The sequence below is a fragment of the Anas acuta genome, chromosome 33 (genome assembly GCF_963932015.1).
Source record: "Anas acuta chromosome 33, bAnaAcu1.1, whole genome shotgun sequence".
Taxonomy (NCBI): domain Eukaryota; kingdom Metazoa; phylum Chordata; class Aves; order Anseriformes; family Anatidae; genus Anas; species Anas acuta.
Window position 1 is genome coordinate 470,275 of NC_089011.1, and position 19,926 is coordinate 490,200.

At 57.2% G+C, this 19,926-nt stretch overlaps 1 protein-coding gene and 1 long non-coding RNA gene across 3 annotated transcripts; one reads left to right on the forward strand and one right to left on the reverse strand.

Annotated features, from left to right (window-relative positions):
- Positions 1-206: 206 nt before the first annotated feature.
- Positions 207-18,423, forward strand: STX1B (syntaxin 1B). Its single transcript, XM_068664582.1, has 10 exons — positions 207-283; positions 6,073-6,147; positions 7,882-7,981; positions 9,106-9,180; positions 10,296-10,369; positions 10,475-10,583; positions 10,667-10,740; positions 14,114-14,251; positions 15,537-15,647; positions 15,875-18,423. The coding sequence occupies exons 1-10, from the start codon at positions 254-256 to the stop codon at positions 15,953-15,955; spliced, it is 867 nt and encodes a 288-aa protein (XP_068520683.1). The 5' UTR covers positions 207-253; the 3' UTR covers positions 15,956-18,423.
- LOC137846580 (uncharacterized) lies at positions 18,009-19,304 on the reverse strand. Of its 2 annotated transcripts, none has more exons than XR_011090555.1 (3): positions 18,664-19,304; positions 18,212-18,409; positions 18,009-18,131 (listed from the first exon to the last, which is right to left on the reverse strand). It is a non-coding gene; the product is annotated as an uncharacterized lncRNA (long non-coding RNA). The 2 variants fall into 2 exon arrangements; XR_011090556.1 differs by having other exon boundaries at positions 18,027-18,131; positions 18,192-18,409.
- Between the last annotated feature and the right edge of the window lie 622 nt (positions 19,305-19,926).

Below are 19,926 nucleotides of genomic sequence, written 5' to 3' on the forward strand. Positions count from 1 at the left end.
CCCCCCCTTTCCCTCCCCCCCCCCCCCCGCGGGGTTTTTTCCCCTCCCCCCCCCCCCAAAAAAAAAAAAAAAAAAATCTTTCCGCAGCCCCTCCCCCACCCCCCCCAAATTTTTTTTTTTTTTTTAAAAAAAAAAAAAAAAAAGCCTCGTGCCCGCCCCTCCCCCCCCCCCTCCCCACCCCCCCCCTCACCCCTCCCCCCCCCCCCGCCCCCGAGCTCTCCCCGCGCCCGCCCCCCCGGGGGGACCCCGCGCCATGAAGGACCGGACCCAGGAGCTGCGCGGCGTGAGCGGGGCGGGGGGGGGCGCCTATAGGGGCTATAGGGGGCCCTATAGGGGATATGGGGGGCTATAGGGGGTGGGGGGCGAGGGGGGGGGCGGGGGGGACTGGTGGTGCAGTGGGGCGCCGGGGGGGGCTATAGGGGGCGATGGGGTCCTATGGATGCTATAGGTCCTATAGGGACCCTATAGGGGCTATAGGGGGCTATAGGGGTTCTATAGGGGGTGGGGGGCTAAGGGGGGGTGTGGGGGGGGTTGTGGTGCAGTGGGGTGTGCTGGGGGGGGCTGTAGGAGCTATAGGGGGCTATAGGGGGCTATAGGGGGCGATGGGGTCCTATGGGTCCTATAGGGCCCTATAGGGGCTATAGGGAGCTATAGGGGTCCTATAGGGGGCGGGGGGGGTATGGGGGTTTGGGGGGGGGTGGTGGTGCAGTGGGGCGCTGGGGAGGTCTGTAGGAGCTATAGGGGGCTATAGGGGGCTATAGGGGGCGATGGGGTCCTATAGATGCTATAGGGACCCTATAGGGGCTATAGGGGGCTATAGGGGTCCTATAGGGGGTGGGGGGCTGGGGGGGGTGTGTGGGGGGGTTGTGGTGCAGTGGGGCACTGGGGGGGGCTGTAGGGGCTATAGGGGGCGATGGGGTCCTATAGATGCTATAGGAGCCCTATAGGGGCTATAGGGGGCTATAGGGGTCCTATAGGGGGTGGGGGGGTATGGGGGGGGGTTGTGGTGCAGTGGGGCGCCGGGGGGGGCTGTAGGGGCTATAGGGGGCAATAGGGTCCTATAGATCCTATAGGGACTCTATAGGGGATATAGGGGGCTATAGGGGTCCTATAGGGGGTGGGGGGCTAGAGGGGGCTATAGGGGGGAATGGGGGGGGTTGTGGTGCAGTGGGGCACCGGGGGGGTCTGTAGGGGCTATAGGGGGCGATGGGGTCCTATAGGTCTTATAGGGGGCGATGGGGTCCTATAGATCCTATAGGGACCCTATAAGGGATATAGGGGGCTTTAGGGGTCCTATAGGGGGTGAGGGGGAACAGGGGGCTATAGGGGGAGAATGGGGGGTGTTGTGGTGCAGTGGGGCACCGGAGGGGTCTGTAGGGGCTATAGGGGGCTATAGGGGGAGATGGGGTCCTATAGATCCTATAGGGACCCTATAGGGGCTATAGAGGGGTATAGGGGGCTGGGGTGCTATAGGGGGCTATGGGGGGGGATGAGGGGGTTATGGGGGGTGTAGGGGAGTGATGGTGCAGTGGGGGCTATAGGGTCCTATAGGGGGCTGGGGGGGTCCTACAGGGGGCTGTGGGGTCCTATAGATCCTGTAGGGACCCTATAAGGGCTGTAGGGGGCTGGGGGGGGGCTATGGGGCTATAGGGGGGCTATAGGGGTTATGGTGCAGTGGGGTGCTGGGGGGGCTGTGGGGGGGCTGTAGGGGGTTATGTGGGTCCTATAGGGGGCTGGGGGGTCCTATAGATCCTATAGGGGGTCCTATAGGGGCTACGGGGGGAGATGGGGGGGCTATGGGGCTATAGGGGGGCTATAGGGGTTATGGTGCAGTGGGGTGCTAGGGGGGCTATAGGGGGGGCTATGGGTCCTATAGGGGACTATAGGGGGCCCTATAGGGGTCTGGGGGCGTTATAGGGGCTATAGGGTCCCGTGGGGTTCTATGGGGGGGGCTACGGGTGCATTTTGGTGCAGTGGGGCGCTAGGGGTCCTATAGGGGGCTGTGTGGGTCTATAGGGGTCCTGTGGGGGCTACAGGGGTCCTATAGGGGCTATAGGGGACGGGGGGAGGTGTGGGGTGCTATAGGGGGTTATGGGGCGCTACGGGGGGCAGGGGGGGCAATGGGTGCATTCTGGTGCAGTGGGTCCTATAGGGGGCTATAGGGGTCCTATAGGGGCTGTAGGGGTCCTATGGGGTCTATAGGGGTCCTATAGAGGTTATAGGGGGATGGGGGGGAGGTATGGGGGCTACGGGTGGTTATGGGGCTCTATAGGGGGCAATTGGTGCAATATGGTGCAGTGGGGGGGTTGGGGGTGCTATGGGGGCTATAGGGTCCTATAGGGGGCTATAGGGGGTCCTATAGGGGCTATAGGGGGCCGGGGAGGGGTATAGGGGATACGGGGAGGGTTATGGGGGGGTGGTGGGTGCGTTATGGTGCAGTGGGGTGCCATGGGGCTCTATAGGGTACTGCGGGGTCCTATAGGGTCTACGGGAGCCTATAGGGGTACCCATAGGGGCTATAGGGGGCTGGGGGGGTTACGGAGCGCTATAGGGGGGCTATGGGGCCCTATGGGGTTCTATAGGGTGCTATGGGGGATGTGGGTGCATTATGGTGCAGTGGGGCTGTGGGGTCCTATGGGGTCCTATAGGGGGCTATAGGGGTCCCAGAGGGGCTATAGGGGACTGGGGGGGTTATGGGGGGGCTATAGGGTCCTATAGGGGGCTGTGGGGCTCTATGGGGGGGGGTTAGGGGGGTTATGGGTGCCTTATGGTGCAGCGGGGTGCTATGGGGTCCTATAGGGGGCTATGGGGGTTATGGGGGGGTATGGGGTTCTATAGGGGGCTATAGGGTCCTATATGGGGTTATGGGGTGCTATAGGGGGTTATGGGGTGCTGGGGGGCGGTATGGGGGGATATGGGGGGGCAGTGGGTGCATTATGGTGCAGTGGGGTGCTATAGGGGGCTATAGGGGGCTATGGGGTCCAGTGGGCGCTATAGGGTGCAGTGGGGTGCTATAGGGTGTAACGGGGTGCTATAGGGTATAACGGGGTGCTATAGGGCACAATGGGGTGCAGTAGGGTGCTATAGGGTACAATAGGGTTCTATAGGGTACGGTGGGGTGCAGTAGGGTGCTATAGGGTTCAATAGGGTGCTATGGGGTGCAATGGGGTTCTATAGGGCACAAAGGAATGCTGTGGGGTTCTATAGGGTACAATGGGGTTCTATAGGGTGCAATGGGGTGCTATAGGGCACAGTGGGATTCTATAGGATACAGTGGGGTTCTATAGGGCTCTATAGTGTTCTACAGGGTACATTGGGGTGCTATAGGGCACAGTGGGGTGCTGTAGGGTACAGTGGGGTGCTATAGGGCTCTATAGGTTGCAGTGGGGTGCTATAGGGCTCTATAGGGTGCTATAGGGTACAGTGGGGCTCTATAGGGCTCTATAGGGCACAGTGGGGTGCTATAGGATACAATGGAGTTCTATAGGGCGCAGTGGGGTGCTATAGGGCTCTATAGGGTGCTCTACGGTACAGTGGGGTGCTATAGGGCATTATCGGGCTCTATAGGGTGCAGTGGGCTCTATAGGTCTCTATAGGGTGCTGTAGGGTGCAGTGGGGTGCTATAGGGTACAGTGGGATTCTATAGGGCTCTATAGGGTGCTATAGGGCTCTATAGGGTGCAGTGGCTTTATAGGGTTCTATAGGGCGCTATAGGGCGCAGTAGGGTGCTATAGGGCTCTATAGGGTTCTATAGGGTACAGTGGGGCTCTATGGGAGCAGTGGGGTGCTATAGGTGCTATAGGGTTCTATAGGGCGCAGTGGGTGCTATAGGGCTCTATAGGGCTCTATAGGGTACAGTGGGATTCTATAGGGTTCTATAGGGCTCTATAGGGCGCAGTGGGGTGCTATAGAGCTCTATAGGGTGCTGTAGGTGCTATAGGGTGCTATAGGGTACAGTGGGGTTCTATAGGGCTCTATAGGGTACAGTGGGGCTCTATAGGGCTCTATAGGGTTCTATAGGGCTCTATGGGGCGCTATAGGGTTCTATAGGGTGCAGTGGCTCTATAGGGTTCTATAGGGCTCTATAGGGTGCAGTGGGGTGCTATGGGGCTCTATAGGGCTCTATAGGGCGCTATAGGGTACAGGGAGGTTTTATAGGGCTCTATAGGGCGCTGTAGGGTTCTATAGGGTACAGTGGCTCTATAGGGTTCTATAGGGCTCTATGGGGCGCAGTGGGGTTCTATAGAGTTCTATAGGGCTCTATAGGGTTCTATAGGGTGCTATAGGGCTCTATAGGGCTCTATGGGGCACAGTGGGGCGCTATGGGGCTCTATAGGGCTCTATAGGGCTCTATAGGGCACAGTGGGGCTCTATAGGGCGCTATAGGTGCTCTAGGTGCCGTAGGGGCTGTGGGACACGTGCACTGCGTGTGCGACGCGTGTGCGGGGGGCTCCCGCAGGGGGCGGGGCCTAATGGGGGGGGGGGGGGCCCAGATCACCCCAGCCTCAGCCAATCAGCTGCGGGCAGCCTTCTGCTGGCACCGCCCCTTATGCAAATGTGGGTGACGCCCCCTCCCTTCCCAGCGGCCAATCAGGTCCCGGGAAAGGCGCCGTATGCAAATGAGCCCGGGGACCGTGGGGAGCCAATCAGGAGGCGGCACGGGCTGCAGGGGGAGGGGCCTTTATGCAAATGAGGCCGCCCACCGGCCAATGGCGTGAGGGCGGGCCGTGGTGCAGGGGCGGGGCGTATGCAAATGAGCTGGGGGGGCGGGCCAATGGGAGGCGGCGGGGCGGGGCTCCCGTATGCAAATTAGCCGGGGGGCAGGCAGCCAATCAGGAGCGGGGGGGAGGATCAGGCCATGCAGATGACTCACGGCCCTCGGCCAATCAGAGCGCCCGGCGGCGCTGGCCCCGCGGCCAATGGCGTTGGCCACGTGGGGCCGTATGCAAATGAGATATGGGGGGGGGAGGGGGGCGTTGGGGTGTCCCCAATGTCCCCAATGTCCCCAATGTCCCCTATGTCCCCCCGACCCTATATCCCCTTGACCGTATACCCCTGCCCCTATAAACCCCTGACCCTATATCCCCCCAACCCTATAACCCCCCCTGCCCCTATACCCCCGACCCCATACCCCCCAATGTCCCCTATATCCCCTCAACCCTATATCCCCCTGCCCCTATATTCTCCTGACCCTATAAACCCACAACCCCATATCCCCCCGACCCTATAACCCCCTGACCCTATATCCTCCAATGTCCCCTATGTCCCCCCAACCCCATATCCCCTTGTCCCTATATCCCCCTGCCCCTATATCCCCCCAACCCTATATCCCCCCAACCCTATATCTCCCCGACCCTATAACCCCTTGCCCCTATATCCCCCTGACCCTATATCCCCTGACCCTATATCCCCCAATGTCCCCTATGTCCCCCCAACCCTATATCCCCCCGCCCCTATATCCCCCCGACCCTATATCCCCCTGTCCCTATATCCCCCTGCCCCTATATCCCCCTGTCCCTATATCCCCCTGCATGTCCCCTATATCCCCCCGATCCCATATGTACCCGACCCTATATCCCCCTGCCCCTATATTCCCCAATGTCCCCTATATCCCCCTGACCCTATAAACCCACAACCCCATATCCCCCTGACCCTATATCCCCCAATGTCCCCTATATCCCCCCAACCCTATATCCCCTTGCCCCTATATCCCCCTGACCCTATATCCCCCAATGACCCCTATAAACCCCCCAACCCTATATCCCCTTGCCCCTATATCCCCCTGACCCCATACCTCTCTGCCCCTATATCCCCCCGCCCCTATATCCCCCTGACCCTATAAACCCCCTGCCCCTATAAACCCCCCAACCCTATATCCCCCCAACCCCATATCCCCCAATGTCCCCTATATCCCCTTGACCCTATACCCCCAACCCCATACCCCCCCAACCCTATATCACCCCGACTCCATATCTCCCCGCCCCTATATCCCCCCAACCCTATATCCCCCAATGTCCCCCATATCTCCCCGACCCTATATCCCCGCGACCCTATATCCCCCCGCCCCTATAGGCGAAGGACAGTGACGATGAGGAGGAAGTCGTCCACGTCGACCGCGACCACTTCATGGACGAGTTCTTCGAGCAGGTCGGGCCCTATAGAGACCCTATAGGGACCCCAGGGCCCCCCCCTCACCCTATAGCACCCCCACACCCCCTATAGGTCCCCCCAACCCCTATAGGTCCCCCCAACCCCTATAGGTCCCCCCACACCCTATGGGTCCCCCCACACCCCCTATAGGTCCCCTCAACCCCTATAGGTCCCCCCAACCCCTATAGGTCCCCCCACACCCTATAGGTCCCCCCACACCCCATGCCCCTCCCCAAACCCTATAGCCTGGCCCCACTTCTATAGGTACCCTATAGGGACTTCTAGATCCTATAGGGCCCCCCCCCACACCCTATAGGGCCCCACACAGACCTTATAGCCCCCTCCCAGGTCTTAAATGCCCCCCCTGATCCTATAGGTCCCCCCCAGACCCTATATGGGGCCCAGAACCATGCCAGGTCCCTATATGGACCCTATAGAGCCCCCTTTGTCTGCTATAGGGGCATCCCCCTGATTCTATAGGGCCCAGCCCTATATAGGGCACCCCGACAGCGTATGTGCCCTATATGTGCCCTATAGGGCCCCATTCCTCTTCTCATGTCCCTGCCATGTCCCTATATGTCCCTGCCACGTCCCCATATGTTCCCTTTTCCCCTATACATCCCCCTCCATGTCCCCACGTCCTCCTGCATCCCATATTTGTCCCCCTTTCCCCTATACGTGTCCCCATCTCCCCTATACATGTCCTATATGTCCCCATCCGTGTCTTTATGACCTCCCATGTCCCTATATGTCCCCGTCCATGTCCCCATACGTCCCCATCTCCCCTATATATGTCCCCATCTCCTCCCTGTCCCCATATGTCCCTATACCCATGTTACCCTGTGTCCCCTATATCCCCGTGTCCCCTATATCCCCCTATGTCCCCTATATCCCCATATCCCCTATATCCCCCCCATGTCCCCTATGTCCCCTATATCCCCCCCATGTCCCCTATATCCCCGTGTCCCCTATATCCCCCCAATGTCCCCTATATCCCCATGTCCCCTATATCCTCCCCGTGTCCCCTATATCCCCATGTCCCCTATATCCCCCCCATATCCCCTATATCCCCCCCCATGTCCCCTATATCCCCGTGTCCCCTATATCCCCATGTCCCCTATATCCCCTATATCCCCCCATGTCCCCTATATCCCCGTGTCCCCTATATCCCCGTGTCCCCTATATCCCCCCGTGTCCCCTATATCCCGGTGTCCCCTATATCCCCCTGTGTCCCCTATATCCCCTTGTCCCCTATATCCCCCCCATATCCCCTATATCCCCCCATGTCCCCTATATCACCGTGTCCCCTATATCCCCCCGTGTCCCCTATATCCCCCCGTGTCCCCTATATCCCCATGTCCCCTATATCCCCCCCGTGTCCCCTATATCCCCCCGTGTCCCCTATATCCCCATGTCCCCTATATCCCCCCCATATTCCCTATATCCCCCCCATGTCCCCTATATCCCCGTGTCCCCTATATCCCCGTGTCCCCTATATCCCCCCCATGTCCCCTATATCCCCCCATATCCCCTATATCCCCATATCCCCTATATCCCCCCGTGTCCCCTATATCCCCCCATGTCCCCTATATCCCCATATCCCCCCATATCCCCTATATCCCCCCGTGTCCCCTATATCCCCCCCATGTCCCCTATATCCCCGTGTCCCCTATATCCCCGTGTCCCCTATGTCCCCCCCGTGTCCCCTATGTCCCCCCCCGTCCCCTATAGGTGGAGGAGATCCGGGGCTGCATTGAGAAGCTGTCGGAGGACGTGGAGCAGGTGAAGAAGCAGCACAGCGCCATCCTGGCCGCCCCCAACCCTGACGAGAGTGAGCGGGGTCATCGGGGTCAACGGGGTCATCGGGGTCATCAGGGTCATTGGGGTCATCGGGGTCAATGGGGTCATCAGGGTCAATGGGGTCATTGGGGTTGTTGGGGTCATTGAGGGTGTTGGGGACAATGGGGACATGGGGACACCGAGGACACCTTGGGTTGGGGTCACCTTGGGGTTGGGGTCATCATGGGGTTGGGGTCACCTTGGGTTGGGGTCATCATAGGGTTGGGGTCATGTTGGGGTTGGGGACACTTTGGGGTGAGGTCATCATGGGGTTGGGGTCATCATGGTTTGGGGTCACCTTGAGTTGGGGTCACCTTGGATTTTGGGGTCACTATAGGGTTGGGGGTCACCTTGGGTTTTGGGGTCACCATGGGTTGGGGGTCACCTTGGGTTGGGGACACTTTGGGGTTTGGGTCACCTTGGGGTTGGGGGTCATCTTGGGTTGGGGGTCACCTTGGGGTTGGGGTCACTATAGGGTTGGGGGTCACCTTGGGGTGGGGTCACCTTGGGTTGGGGTCACCTTGGGGTTTTGGGGTCACCTTGGGGTGGGGTCACCATGGGTTGGGGGTCACCTTGGGTTGGGGTCACTATAGGGCTGGGGGTCATCTTGGGTTTTGGGGTCACCTTGGGTTTTGGGGTCACCTTGGGGTTGGGGTCCCTTGAGTTGGGGACACCATGGGTTGGGGACACCATAGGGTTGGGGACACTTTGGGGTGAGGTCATCATGGGGTTGGGGTCATCATGGGGTTGGGGTCACCTTGGGTTGGGGTCACCTTGGGTTGGGGTCACCTTGGGGTTGGGGTCATCATGGAGTTGGGGTCACCATGGGGTTGGGGTCACCTTGGGGTTGGGGTCACCTTGGGTTTTGGGGTCACCTTGGGGTTGGGGTCACCTTGGGGTTGGGGTCCCTTGAGTTGGGGACACCATAGGGTTGGGGACACTTTGGGGTGAGGTCATCATGGGGTTGGGGGTCACATTGAGTTGGGGTCACCTTGGGTTTTGGGGTCACCATGGGTTGCGGTTACCTTGGGTTTTGGGGTCACCAGGATCGGGGTGACACGGGGGTGGTGACACCGTGGGGGGGGGGGGGGGTGACACGTCCCTGCCCCCTCCCAGAGACGAAGCAGGAGCTGGAGGACCTCACGGCCGACATCAAGAAGACGGCCAACAAAGTGCGCTCCAAGTTGAAAGGTGACCTGGCGGTGGCCATCTTGGACATTTTGGGGGGGCCGTTTTGGGGTGGTCTCCATGGTGGTGGTGGTCTTGGGGACATTTTCCATGATAGTCTTGGTCTTCTTGAGGTGGACATTTTGAGGTGACCATTTTGGGGTGATCTCCGTGGTGGTGGTCTTCTTGGGGATGTTCTTCATGATGGTCTTGGTCTTCTTGAGGTGGACATTTTGGGGTGGCCATTTTGGGGTGCTCTCCATGATGGTGGTGATCTTCATGATGGTTTTGGTCTTCTTGAGGTGGCCATTTTGGGGTGGTCTCCATGATGGTAGAGGTCTTGGGGATGTTCTTCATGATGGTTTTGGTCTTCTTGAGGTGGCCATTTTGGGGTGGTCTCCATGATGGTAGAGGTCTTGGGGATGTTCTTCATGATGGTTTTGGTCTTCTTGAGGTGGACATTTTGGGGTGGCCATTTTGGGGTGGTCTCCATTATAGTGGTGGTCTTCTTGGGGATGTCCTTCATGATGGTGGTCTTCTTGGGGACGTTTTCCAGGATGGTCTTGGTCTTCTTGAGTAGGACATTTTGGGGTGGACATTTTGGGGTGGTCTCCATGGTGGTGATCTTTTTGGGGACGTTGTTCATGATGGTCTTGGTCTTCTTGAGGTGGCCATTTTGGGGTGGTCTCCATGATGGTGGTGGTCTTTTTGGGGATGTCCTTCATGATGGTGGTCTTCTTGGGGACGTTTTCCATGATGGTTTTGGTCTTCTTGAGTTGGACATTTTGGGGTGGCCATTTTGGGGTGATCTCCATGATGGTGGTGGCCTCATTGAGGATGTTTTTTGTGATGGTGGTGGTCTTTTTGGGGATGTTCTTCATGATGGTGGTGGTCTTCTTGGGGACGTTTTCCATGATGGTTTTGGTCTTCTTGAGTTGGACATTTTGGGGTGGCCATTTTGGGGTGATCTCCATGATGGTGGTGGCCTCATTGAGGATGTTTTTTGTGATGGTGGTGGTCTTTTTGGGGATGTTCTTCATGATGGTGGTGGTCTTCTTGGGGACGTTCTTCATGATGGTCTTGGCCTTCTTGTGGTGGCCATTTTTGGGGTGAGGGGTCCCAACTGTCCCCTCCCGCAGCCATCGAGCAGAGCATCGAGCAGGAGGAAGGCCTGAACCGCTCCTCGGCCGACCTACGCATCCGAAAAACGCAGGTACCCTTCCTCCCCCACCACCCCTCTCCTTCCTCCTCCTCCTCCTCCTCCTCCTTGGTGGAGGTCCTTCACCCCACGCCGTGTCCCCCCCCAAAATGTCCCCAGCACTCGACGCTGTCCCGCAAGTTCGTGGAGGTGATGACGGAGTACAACGCCACCCAGTCCAAGTACCGCGACCGGTGCAAGGACAGGATCCAGAGGCAGCTGGAGATCAGTAGGTCACGGGAGAACCTTGGGGGGGGGACACGTTGGGGTTTGGGGGAGCAGGACCCCAAAATCTCCTCCATCTCCCCGCAGCCGGCCGGACCACCACCAACGAGGAGCTGGAGGACATGCTGGAGAGCGGGAAGTTGGCCATCTTTACCGATGATGTACGTAGAGACCCGTTGGGTCATCTAGAACCCGTTGGGTCATCTAGAACCTGTTGGGTCATCCAGAACCCGTTGGGTCATCCAGAATTGGTTTGGTCATCCAGAACCTATTTGGTCATCCAGAACCCCTTGGGTCATCCAAAACCCATTGGGTCATCCAAAACCCGTTGGGTCATCCAGAAACCATTGGGTCATCTAGAACCCATTTGGTCATCCAGAACCTGTTGGGTCATCCAGAACCCGTTGGGTCATCTAGAACCCACTGGGTCATCTAGGACCCATTGGGTCATCCAGAATTGGTTTGGTCATCCAGAACCCGTTGGGTCATCCAGAACCCGTTGGGTCATCCAGAACCTGTTGGGTCATCCAGAACCCGTTGGGTCATCTAGAACCCATTTGGTCATCCAGAACCTGTTGGGTCATCCAGAACCCCTTGGGTCATCCAGAACCCATTGGGTCATCCAAAACCCATTGGGTCATCTAGAACCTGTTGGGTCATCCAGAACCCGTTGGGTCATCCAGAACCTATTTGGTCATCCAGAACCCATTTGGTCATCCAGAACCCGTTGGGTCATCTAGAACCTGTTGGGTCATCCAGAACCCGTTGGGTCATCCAGAACCTATTTGGTCATCCAGAACCCGTTGGGTCATCCAGAACCCATTGGGTCATCCAGAACCTATTTGGTCATCCAGAACCCATTGGGTCATCCAGAACCTGTTGGGTCATCCAGAACCTGTTGGGTCATCCAGAACCTGTTGGGTCATCTAGAATTCACGGGGTCATCCAGAATTGGTTTGGTCATCCAGAACCCGTTGGGTCATCTAGAACCCCTTGGGTCATCCAGAACCCGTTGGGTCATCCAGAATTGGTTTGGTCATCCAGAACCTATTTGGTCATCCAGAACCCACTGGGTCATCCAGAACCTATTTGGTCATCCAGAACCCACGGGGTCATCCAGAATTGGTTTGGTCATCCAGAACCCGTTGGGTCATCCAGAACCCGTTGGGTCATCCAGGATCCATTGGGTCATCCAGGACCCACGGGGTCATCCAGAATTGGTTTGGTCATCCAGAACCCGTTGGGTCATCCAGAACCCATTGGGTCATCCAAAACCCATTGGGTCATCCAAAACCCGTTGGGTCATCCAGAACCTGTTGGGTCATCCAGAACCCGTTTGGTCATCCAGAACCCGTTGGGTCATCCAAAACCCATTGGGTCATCTAGGACCCATTGGGTCATCTAGAACCCCTTGGGTCATCCAGAACCCCTTGGGTCATCCAGAACCCGTTGGGTCACCCAGAACCCGTTGGGTCATCCAGAACCCACTGGGTCATCTAGGACCCGTTGGGTCATCTAGAACCCGTTGGGTCATCCAGAATGATGATGCCCCCCCAAAAAACCCAGTGGGTCACCCAAAACCCAACTAGATGGCTTCAAACCCCCCATTAAATCACCCAGAACCCAGCGAGATAACCCAAAACCCATTGGATCACCTAGAACCCGTTGGGTCATCCAGAACCTGATGAGATTCCCCCCCAAAAAACCCAGTGGGTCACCCAGAACCCAACAAGATGGCTCCAAACTCCTCATGAAGTCACCCAGAACCCAGCGAGATAACCCAAAACCCATTGGATCACCTAGAACCCGTTGGGTCATCCAGAACCTGATGAGATGCCCCCCCAAAAAAACCCAGTGGGTCACCCAGAACCCAACAAGATGGTTCCAAACCCCTCATGGAGTCACCCAGAACTCAGTGAGATAACCCAAAACCCATTGGATCACCTAGAACCCATTGAGTCATCCAGAACTCAATGAGATGCCCACCCCAAAAACCCAGTGGGTCACCCAGAACCCAACAAGATGGCTCCAAACTCCTCATTAAATCACCCAGAACTCAGCGAGATAACCCAAAACCCATTGGATCACCCAAAACCCATTGGATCACCTAGAACTCGTTGGGTCATCCAGAACTCAATGAGATGCCCCCCCAAAAAACCCAGTGGGTCACCTAGAACCCAACAAGATGGCTCCAAACCCCCCATTAAATCACCCAGAACCCAGCGAGATAACCCAAAACCCATTGGATCACCTAGAACCCGTTGGGTCATCCAGAACTCAAAGAGATGCCCCCCAAAAAAACCCAGTGGGTCACCCAGAACCCAACAAGATTTCTCCAAACCCCTCATGGAGTCACCCAGAACCCAGCGAGATAACCCAAAACCCATTGCATCACCTAGAACCCGTTGGGTCATCCAGAACCTGATGAGATGCCCCCCCAAAAACCCAGTGGGTCACCCAGAACCCAACAAGATGGCTCCAAACCCCCCATTAAATCACCTAGAACCCAGCGAGATAACCCAAAACCCATTGGATCACCTAGAACCCGTTGGGTCATCCAGAACTCAATGAGATGCTCCCCAAAAAAACCCAGTGGGTCAACCAGAACCCAACAAGATGGCTCCAAACTCCTCATTAAATCACCCAGAACCCAGCGAGATAACCCAAAACCCATTGGATCACCTAGAACCCGTTGGGTCATCCAGAACCTGATGAGATGCCCCCCAAAAAACCCAGTGGGTCACCCAGAACCCAACAAGATGGCTCCAAACTCCTCATGGAGTCACCCAGAACCCAGCGAGATAACCCAAAACCCATTGGATCATCCAGAACCCATTGGGTCATCCAGAACCTGATGAGATGCCCCCCCAAAAAACCCAGTGGGTCACCCAGAACCCAACTAGATGGCTCCAAACCTCCCATTAAATCACCCAGAACCCAGCGAGATAACCCAAAACCCATTGGATCACCTAGAACTCGTTGGGTCATCCAGAACCTGATGAGATGCCCCCCCAAAAAACCCAGTGGGTCACCCAGAACCCAACAAGATGGCTCCAAACCCCCCATTAAATCACCCAGAACCCAGCGAGATAACCCAAAACCCATTGGATCACCTAGAACCCGTTGGGTCATCCAGAACTCAAAGAGATGCCCCCCCAAAAAAACCTAGTGGGTCACCCAGAACCCAACTAGATGGCTCCAACCCCCCCATTAAATCACCCAGAACCCAGCGAGATAACCCAAAACCCATTGGATCACCTAGAACCCGTTGGGTCATCCAGAACTCAATGAGATGCCCCCCAAAAAACCTAGTGGGTCACCCAGAACCCAACAAGATGGCTCCAAACCCCCCATTAAATCACCCAGAACCCAGTGAGATAACCCAAAACCCATTGGATCACCTAGAACCCGATGAAACGCCCCAAATCTTTGTGTGACCAAGGAACTAGGAGGTCACCCCTGACCTGTTGAGGTCCCCGGGGCCCGAGAAGCCCCCTCCTGTGCTCTCACCCCCTCTTTCTTCTCCCCCGCCAGATCAAAATGGACTCGCAGATGACCAAACAAGCCCTGAACGAGATCGAGACGCGACACAACGAGATCATCAAGCTGGAAACGAGCATCCGGGAGCTGCACGACATGTTCGTGGACATGGCGATGCTGGTGGAGAGCCAGGTACAGGGGAGGGGGCAGAGGGGGGGGACTTGAACCCACCCCACGTGTGTCATCTAGACACCATCAGAAGGTTCCAGGCCCACCAAGGGTCATCCAAAACCCACCAAAAGCCATAGATCAGGTTCATTGGCTCGTCTAGATGCCATCAAAACCTCTTGAGCCTACCAAGACCACTGTTGGGTAATCTAGAACCCACCAAAAGCCATGACTAAGGCTCATTGGCTCACCCAGACACCATCAAAAGGTCTCAAGCCCACCAAGGGGCATCTAGAACCCGTTAAAATCTCTAGATGACCACCAAGGGTCACCTAGAACCCATTAAAATCTCTAGATGACCACCAAGGGTCATCTAGAACCCGGTCTGGTGGTTCATCTAGACGTCATCAAAAGCTTTTAAGCCCACCAATGGCCCGTTGGGTCATCAAGAACCCACCATTAGAGGTTCTTGAGCCCATCAAGACCCAGTTGAGCCACCTAGAACCAGTTGAACCTCCTAGAATCCCGCTCATTGGCTCATCTGGGCACCATCAAAAGGTCTCAAGCCCACCAAGGGACATCTAGAACCCATTAAAATCTCAAGATGACCACCAAGGGTCATCTAGAACCCGGTCTGGTGGTTCATCTAGACATCATCAAAAGCTTTTAAGCCCACCAACAACCCGTTGGGTCATCAAGAACCCACCATAAGAAGCTCTTGAGCCCACCAAGACCCAGTTGAGCCACCTAGAACCAGTTGAACCTCCTAAAACCCTGCTCATTGGCTCACCCAAGCACCATCAAAAGGTCTCAAGCCCACCAAGGGTCACCTAGAACCCATTAAAATCTCAAGATGACCACCAAGGGTCATCTAGAACCTGGTCTGTTGGTTCATCTAGACGTCACCAAAATCTTTTAAGCCCACCAACAACCCGTTGGGTCATCAAGAACCCACCATAAGAGGTTCTTGAGCCCACCAAGACCCAGTTGAACCACCTAGAACCAGTTGAACCTCCTAGAATCCCGCTTGTTGGCTCATCTGGGCAACATCAAAAGGTCTCAAGACCACCAAGGGTCACCTAGAACCCACTAAAAACAGGGTCTGGTGGTTCATCTAGACGTCACCAAAAACTTTTAAGCCCACCAACAACCCGTTGGGTCATCAAGAACCCACCATTAGAGGTTCTTGAGCCCATCAAGACCCAGTTGAACCACCTAGAACCTCCTAGAACCCCACTCCCAGGATGCCAGTGCCCCCCCCCTTTTTTTTTGGGGGGAGGGGGTCTCACGGGGCGGTTCTGGCTCTCAGGGCGAGATGATCGACCGCATCGAGTACAACGTGGAGCACTCGGTCGACTACGTGGAACGGGCCGTGTCGGACACCAAAAAAGCCGTAAAGTACCAGAGCAAAGCCCGGAGGGTGAGTGCAGGGGTGGTAGGGGGGCCAAAAAATTGGTGGGGGGGCCAAGGAGGTGACGGGCCAAGAACCTGGACAACCAAGGGAGGGTGGTCCTTCAGCGTCGGGTCCTCTCCTGCTCCGTAACGCTTCTTCTCTTCTCTCCTCCCCACGCTGCCCGGATGCCTTTTTATTTATTTTTTTTTTTAATTTTTTTTGGGAAAAAAAATACCGTTTTTGGGGTAACGTAGAAGAAAATCATGATCATAATTTGTTGCGTGGTGCTGGGGGTGGTCTTGGCCTCCTCCATCGGGGGCACGTTGGGCTTGTAGGGTCCCGGCGCGCCCCCCCCACCCTCCTTCTCCTTTCGGCCCCCCCTCCCCCCCCCCAACCTCGCGGCAGTAATTAACGCTCCTTTCCTCCTTCCCCGGTAATGAGAATAACCACATTAAGCGAGACTTAAGAATAAATTAAGAGACAATTAATTGTTCATGCGAACGGACATAACAGCACGTGGTCCAATCACCCGCCGCCCCCTCCTCTTTTCCTCCCCCCCCCCCCCCCCCAAAAAAAAAAAATTGGGCCAGAGCGGCCCGAGCCCGACCCGGGGCCGGCAAATCTAAGCGGTTCGTTGGCCTCCATCCATCCCCCCCCCCCCCCATTCTGCTCCTCGGATGCCTGGGTCCCCCCCCCCCCACTTCTTCTCGCCCCCTCCCCACCCCCTCCACCACCATCTCCCATCCATGCGCTGCGCTTGTGCCCCCACCCCTTGGGTAGGGGGGGGGGACACGCGGGGGTCCGGGGAGCCCCGGATTGTGCCCTGGGGGGACAGGAGGTGGCCCTAAAGGGGGGGCTACGGGGGGCAGATGGGTCAAGGAGGTCCCAAAGAGGTGGGGGGCGGAGGTTGGGGTGGGTCTAGAGGGGGGGGGGGGTCCTCGAATTGGGTTGACCCTTGAGAGGGGTCGCGGGTTGGGTTGACCTTTGGGGAGCAATTAGGGAGGCAGTTGGCTTGGGTTGACCCCAAAGAGAGATTGGGGGGGTCATGGGTCAGGTTGACCCTAAAGACAGGGCACGGGGTCGGGTCAACCCTAAAGAGGCACGGCCCAGGTTGGGTTGACCCTAGGGAAGGATTTTGGGGGACATCCGGGTTTGGTTGACCCTAGGTAGGGGTCATGGGTCATGTCGACCCTAAAAAGGGGTCACGGTTGGCCATAGATGGGTTGGGTTGACCCTAAAGAGCGGTCATGGGTTGGGTTGACCCTAAAGAGTCGCGGCCCGGGTTGGGATGACCCTAGAGAAGGATTTTGGCACGGGTCGATCCCAAAAAGGGATCCCAGGAGGTTGGGTTTGAACCCGGTGAAGGCCGAGTCAGCCTGGCCCCAGTGGGAGACTGGTGGACGGGCCCTGGGGCTGGTTTGGGGTCGGGTTGACCTTAGGGAAGGTTTTTGGGGTGGGGTGGGGTCGTCCCACCCCCCCGGGGGTGAAGGTGGCCCGGAGGTGGGTCGCATGGTTGGGGGTCCGTGAGGGGGGCAGGGGCGGCTCTGGCCCATTCCCACCGCGCATCCGAGGCAACGCCATTACCCACCTGACTAACCCACTAACTAGTCATCCAACCAGCTAACCACCACCCATCCAGCCAGCTAACCAACCACCCCACCGGCTAACCACCCACTCAACCAGCTAACCACCACCCATCCAGCCAGCTAACCAACCACCCCACCGGCTAACCACCCACCCAACCAGTTAAACAACCACCCACCCAACCAGCCAACCACCCATCCAACCAGCTAACCAGCCGCCCAACCAGCTAACCAGCCACCCAACCAGCTAACCAGTCACCCAACCAGCTAACCACCCACCCAACCAGCCAACCACCCACCCAACCAGCCAACCACCCACCCAACCAGCCACCCAACCAGCTAACCACCCACCCAACCAGCTAACCACCCACCCAACCAGCCAACCACCCACCCAACCAGCTAACCACCCACCCAACCAGCCAACCACCCACCTAACCAGCTAACCAACCACCCAACCAGCTAGTTAACCAACCATCTAATGACCCACCCGCCCACCCAGTCAGCTAACCAAACACCCAACCCAACCAGCTAACCGCTCAGCCAACCAGCTAACTAGTCACTCAACCAGCTAACCAGTCGCCCATCCGAGCAGCCCAGCAACCAACCAGCTAACCACTGCCCACCCAGCTAATTAACCAGCTAATTAACCAGCCAACTAACCAGCTAACTAACCACTCTCACCCACCCGCCATCCATCCAACCAGCTAACCGACCGCCTAACTAACCCGTTAACCAGCCGGCCAACCAGCTCATCAGCTGACCGCCTAATTAATCAACCCATTGCTCAGCTAATTGACCCGTTGCCGAGCTAACGAGCCAGCCAATCACCCGACTAACTACCCACCTGCCTCATCACCCACCCAACTAACCAACCACCCCGCTAACGACCCCGCCACCCCGCTAATGACCCCACCACCCCATTAACAACCTCATTACGCCGCTAATGACCCCATCACCCCGCTAACGACCCCACCACCCCATTAACGACCTCATTACCCCGCTAATGACCTCATTACCCCGCTAACGACCCAATTACCCCGCTAACGACCCAATTACTCCATCAATGTCCCAACCACCATCAACGACCCCATTAATGACCCCATGACCCCGTTTACAACCCAACGACCCCATCAATGACCCAACGACCCCATTAACGACCCCATGACCCCATTAATCACCCAGCGACCCCATCAATGACCCAACGACCTCATTAACGACCCCATGACCCTATTAATCACTCAGCGACCCCATCAATGACCCAATGACCCCATTAATCACCCAGCGACCCCATCAATGACCCAACGACCCCATTAATGACCCCATGACCCCATTAATGACCCCATGACCCCATTAATCACCCAGCGACCCCATTAATGACCCAACGACCCCATTAATGACCCCATGACCCCATCAAGGACCCCATGACCCCATCGATGACCCCACGACCCCATCGACTCAACCCCATCAACAACCCCTCGACCTCATCAACGGCCCCATGACCCCATCAACGATCCCATCAATGACCCAATCGACCCCTTAATTACCCAATCGACCCCTTAATGACCCAATCGACCCCTTCATGACCCAACTACATCATCAATGACCCCATCAAAGCCCCAAATACCCCATCAAGACCCAACTGCCCCATCAACGACCCCATCAAGACCCAACGACCCCCATCAATGACCCAAATACCCCACCAAGGACCCAAATACCCCACCAAGGACCCAACGACCCCATCAACAACCCCATCAATGACCCCATCAAGACCCAACGACCGCATCAATGACCCAATAACCCTATCAATGACATCATCAATGACCCAAAAACCCCATCAATGACCCAAATACCCCACCAAAGACCCAAATACCCCATCATAGCCCCAAATACCCCATCAACAACCCAACTACCCCATCAACGACCCCATCAATGACGCCATCAAGACCCAACGACTCCATAAATGACCCAACAACCCCATCAATGACCCAAATACCCCACCAAAGACCCAAATACCCCACCAAAGACCCAAAAACCCCATCAAAGCCCCAAATACCCCATCAAAGCCCCAAATACCCCATCAAAGCCCCAAATACCCCATCAACGACCCAACAACCCCCATCAAAGCCCCAAATACCCCATCAACGACCCCATCAAGACCCAACGACTCCATCAACGCCCCCATCAACGACCCCCTCAACGCCCCGACCCCCCTTCAACCACCATCACCGCCCCCCCCAAACACCCATCACCCCCCATATGCCCCCACCCCACCACCGAGGAACCACCCCGACTTAGATTTCCCGCCCCGCGGGAGCCGCCGCGGTGCCGCCGCGCCCCCTGCGCTGCCCCCCCTCCAACCCCGCGCCGCGGGGAGGGCCGGGGGGGGTGGGGTGTCCCCCTCCTGCCCCCCCCCCTACCCCTCCTCAAAGCCCCCCCCCCAACCCAACGCCCCCCCGGGTCCTGAGCTCTGTATCGTCCCCCCCTCGTGGTCTGTGATGTATTTGCTACGAAACCCATGCCACAAACGCACCTGCCTCTGCCTCCTTCCTTCCTCCTCCTCCTCCTCGGGATTTTTTGGGGTGGTGGGGGGGGGGGGACACACAAATATGGGTTGTTACCGGTGCCCGACAGGGTCCCTATGGCTCCTATACGGACCCTATAGGTTCTCCCAGCAGCCAGCGGGGCCCTATAGCTCTCCCAGTGTCCCTGCAGCTCCCTATAGC

Excerpts from the sequence above, each read along its gene's own strand:
- STX1B (XM_068664582.1), top strand. The coding sequence starts at position 254 with ATGAAGGACCGGACCCAGGAGCTGCGCGGC. Across the intron at positions 7,982-9,105 it reads CGCCCCCAACCCTGACGAGA|AGACGAAGCAGGAGCTGGAG; the intron begins GTGAGCGGGGTC and ends GCCCCCTCCCAG. Across the intron at positions 10,741-14,113 it reads TGGCCATCTTTACCGATGAT|ATCAAAATGGACTCGCAGAT; the intron begins GTACGTAGAGAC and ends CTCCCCCGCCAG.